The 2,902-nt window shown below is 55.7% G+C and overlaps 1 protein-coding gene across 1 annotated transcript in view; it reads left to right on the top strand.

Annotated features, from left to right (window-relative positions):
* Window positions 1-2,902, top strand: part of ASB16 (ankyrin repeat and SOCS box containing 16) — a 5,300-nt gene that overhangs the window by 499 nt on the left and 1,899 nt on the right. Inside the window, exons 2-3 of the mRNA XM_021710633.1 lie at window positions 364-631; window positions 2,819-2,897. Coding sequence (XP_021566308.1) covers window positions 364-631; window positions 2,819-2,897 — 347 coding nt within the window. The remainder of the gene's footprint in view (window positions 1-363; window positions 632-2,818; window positions 2,898-2,902) is intronic.

Here is a 2,902-nt window from a genome sequence, read left to right as displayed (position 1 = left end):
CTCGAACCCGCAGGCTCAGGCAATCCACTCACCTCAGCTTCCCAAAGGCGCAGGATTACAGGCTGAGCCACCGAGCCCGGCTCACAATTTTTAAATAAATAAATTTAGGGTCCCTCCCTCGTATGCTTTGTCCCTGATTGAAGAGCTGAACTAAAAGGCTGTTCCGATTCATATGCCCAACTGTGTGCTGGAGTCAGCCCCTTCCACCCGGCACAGTGTTTGTGCTCAGCAAGCCTGGCCGAGATAACGTCAGCGTCCGCTGTTGGTGCAGCCACCATCCCACCATTGCACCATCCCACCATCCCTGCCCCGTCCCAGGACCCGAACCCACGCACCACCCTCAGCTCTGCCTGCTCCCTGCAGGGTTCTGGGTGCTGACCCCCAAGACAAAGCAGACGGCACCACTCACCATCGCGGTGGCCTGGGGCTACACGGACTGCGCCCACCACCTGGTCCAGCAGGGAGCCGAGCTGGATGCCCGCGTTGGGGGCAGGGCTGCCCTGCACGGGGCATGCGCCCAGGCCCAGCCTGACTGTGCACGGCTGCTGCTGACCTTCGGCGCCAAGGCCAACGTGCTGTCCGATGAGGGCGTGGCCCCCCTGCACCTCTGCACAATGCCTGAGTCCTTGCAGTAGGTGCCCTGGAGCTGGGTAGTTTGGGGAGTGTGTGTGTGTGTCCAGCTCACCGGGCCAGGGCCAGGGAGAACGTGACGTCCTACGCATGACGTCCTGTGCAGCTCTGCAGTCCACAGAGCACCACACATGCCCTCGCTACAATCTGGAGACAGGCCCATTCTACGGATGAGGAAAAATTAGGCTCAGAAGGGTCAGTGACTTGTCCAAGGTCACATCTGCTGACCCCAGGAGGCGGAAACCCTATGGCTTTTGGAACAACCTGCTCCAACTGCAGCCTCCAGTTCCCAAGAAAGATCTAGCCCTGTGTTTCCCAGCCCCCAGGGAGGTGCCCCCCGCCGCCTCCCCCCACTTTTTAAAGGTCAACAGTTTCTTTTTTTAATTTAATTTAATTTAATTTAATTTTTTTTGAGTTGGAGTCTCACTCTGTTGCCCAGACTGGAGTGCTCCCGGCCACCGCAGCCTCAACCTGCTGGGCTCCGGCGATCCTTCCGCCTCAGCCTTCCGAGTAGCTGAAACTACAGGCGTGCGCTACCACGCCCGGCTAATGTTTTGATTTGTTGTAGAGATGAGGTCTCGCCAAGTTGCCCAGGCGGGTCTCGAACCCGCGGGCTCAGGCCATCCACTCGCCTCGGCCTCCCAAAGCGTGGGATTATAGGCTGAGCCACCTAGCCCGGCCTCAGATTTCACCTTTTTAAGTAAGGTGAGACTGACCACTTTCTGGAAGTCTGTAAGTGAGCTTTTATGTGTTACTGAAATTTCATATTTGGAAACAAAAATTAGCTCATGATTAAAATTTATTGGGGCAATACATTCAGTAGTGTTGTTTGTCTGAAACGGAGTTCTGCTCTGTCCCAGGCTGGAGTGCAGCAGTATGATCAGAGCTCACTGCAGCCTTGAACTCCTGGGCTTGCATGAGTCTCCTGCCTCGTCCTCCCAAAGTGCTGGGACTACAGGTGCCAGCTCACACCCAAGGCCAGTCAGTAGTTCATGGACACCGGCTGTTTCCCCTCTTGGTCCCTGAGCAAAGCACGCATCCCAGCTGCAGGAGCAAGAGTTCTGGCCATTTGGGGAAAGCAGATCCAGTGATCAGGGTTTCCTCAGGTGGAGAGACCTGCCCGTGAATTCCCAGGGGCTGCCACTGTGGCCTTTTAATTATGAATTATGTTCGTTCTGTTCCATCATTATTAATTCAGCTTGTTGCGTGTGTGGTTCACCCACAGAAGGTCACAGTGCGTGCCTGCTGGGAGCATTCCGGCCTGTAACTTCCTGGGAATGAGGAGATGGTAAAACGCACTCTACAATCGACTGCTTTTGTTCTTTGGTTTTGTTTTCTCTGGGAGTGGAGTGGGGAGCCCCACCCCACGTGCCTGCCTTTGCCTGAGTGGCCGTGGCTCCATCTAGAAGGGTGGTCTTCAACTCTAGGGACAAGAGGACAGTATTAGAACTTCTATTTGAGCCAGGCACAGTGGCTCACACCTGTAATCCCAGCACTCTAGAAGGCTGAGGCGGAAGGATCGCTTGAGCCCTGCAGGTTGAGGCTGCGATGGCTGTGAGCGTGCCACTGCACTCCGGTCTGGGTGACAGAGTGAAACTGAGTCAAAAAAAGAATAATTATTTCTATTTGGTTTCCTTTTTGCTCAGATGCTTCAACTTATTTTTTTTTTGAGTTGGGGTCTCATTCTGTTGCCTAGGATGAAGTGCAGTGGCAAGCTCACGGCCACCAGGGGATCCTCTCGCCTCAGCCTTCCAAGTAGCTGGCACGACAGGTGCAAATCACACCTGGCTAATTTTTTGATTTATTGTAGAGATGTGGTCTCGCCAAGTTGCCAGGGCTTGTCTCCAACCGATGGGCTCAGGCAATCCACTGGTCTCGACCTGCCAGGGTTGGGATTATAGGCTGAGCCACCGAGCCCGGCCAGGAGTGGCTTTTCAAATTTGTGTGCTGTCAAAATGTTCGGAGGCCCCCGGCAAGTGAATGATTCAGAAGCAGGTCCTGGGGTCCCATCCCACGGGGCAGTCAGGGTAGCCTCTGGGAGGGGCCGTCTGAGGAGGTGAGTACTGATTCTGGCGCAGCCACTAACTTGCTGTGTGTCCTCGGCTGCACGAATCCTTTCCGGGCTTAGGCTTTTCACCCGAGACCCGAAGATGCCCTGGTGGCTCTCACGGGCCTTCCGATCCTGCAGTCCGGACGGTCGTGGGGCTTCTGTGCTTCCGACGGCGGACACCAGGCGGGACCTCAAGGCAGGGGGTGGCAAGGAGGGGGTGGG

The sequence above is a fragment of the Carlito syrichta genome, unplaced genomic scaffold, assembly GCF_000164805.1.
Source record: "Carlito syrichta isolate Samal-C Ts95f unplaced genomic scaffold, Tarsius_syrichta-2.0.1 Scaffold295997, whole genome shotgun sequence".
Classification (NCBI taxonomy): domain Eukaryota; kingdom Metazoa; phylum Chordata; class Mammalia; order Primates; family Tarsiidae; genus Carlito; species Carlito syrichta.
This window is presented reverse-complemented; position numbering and strand designations above follow the sequence as displayed.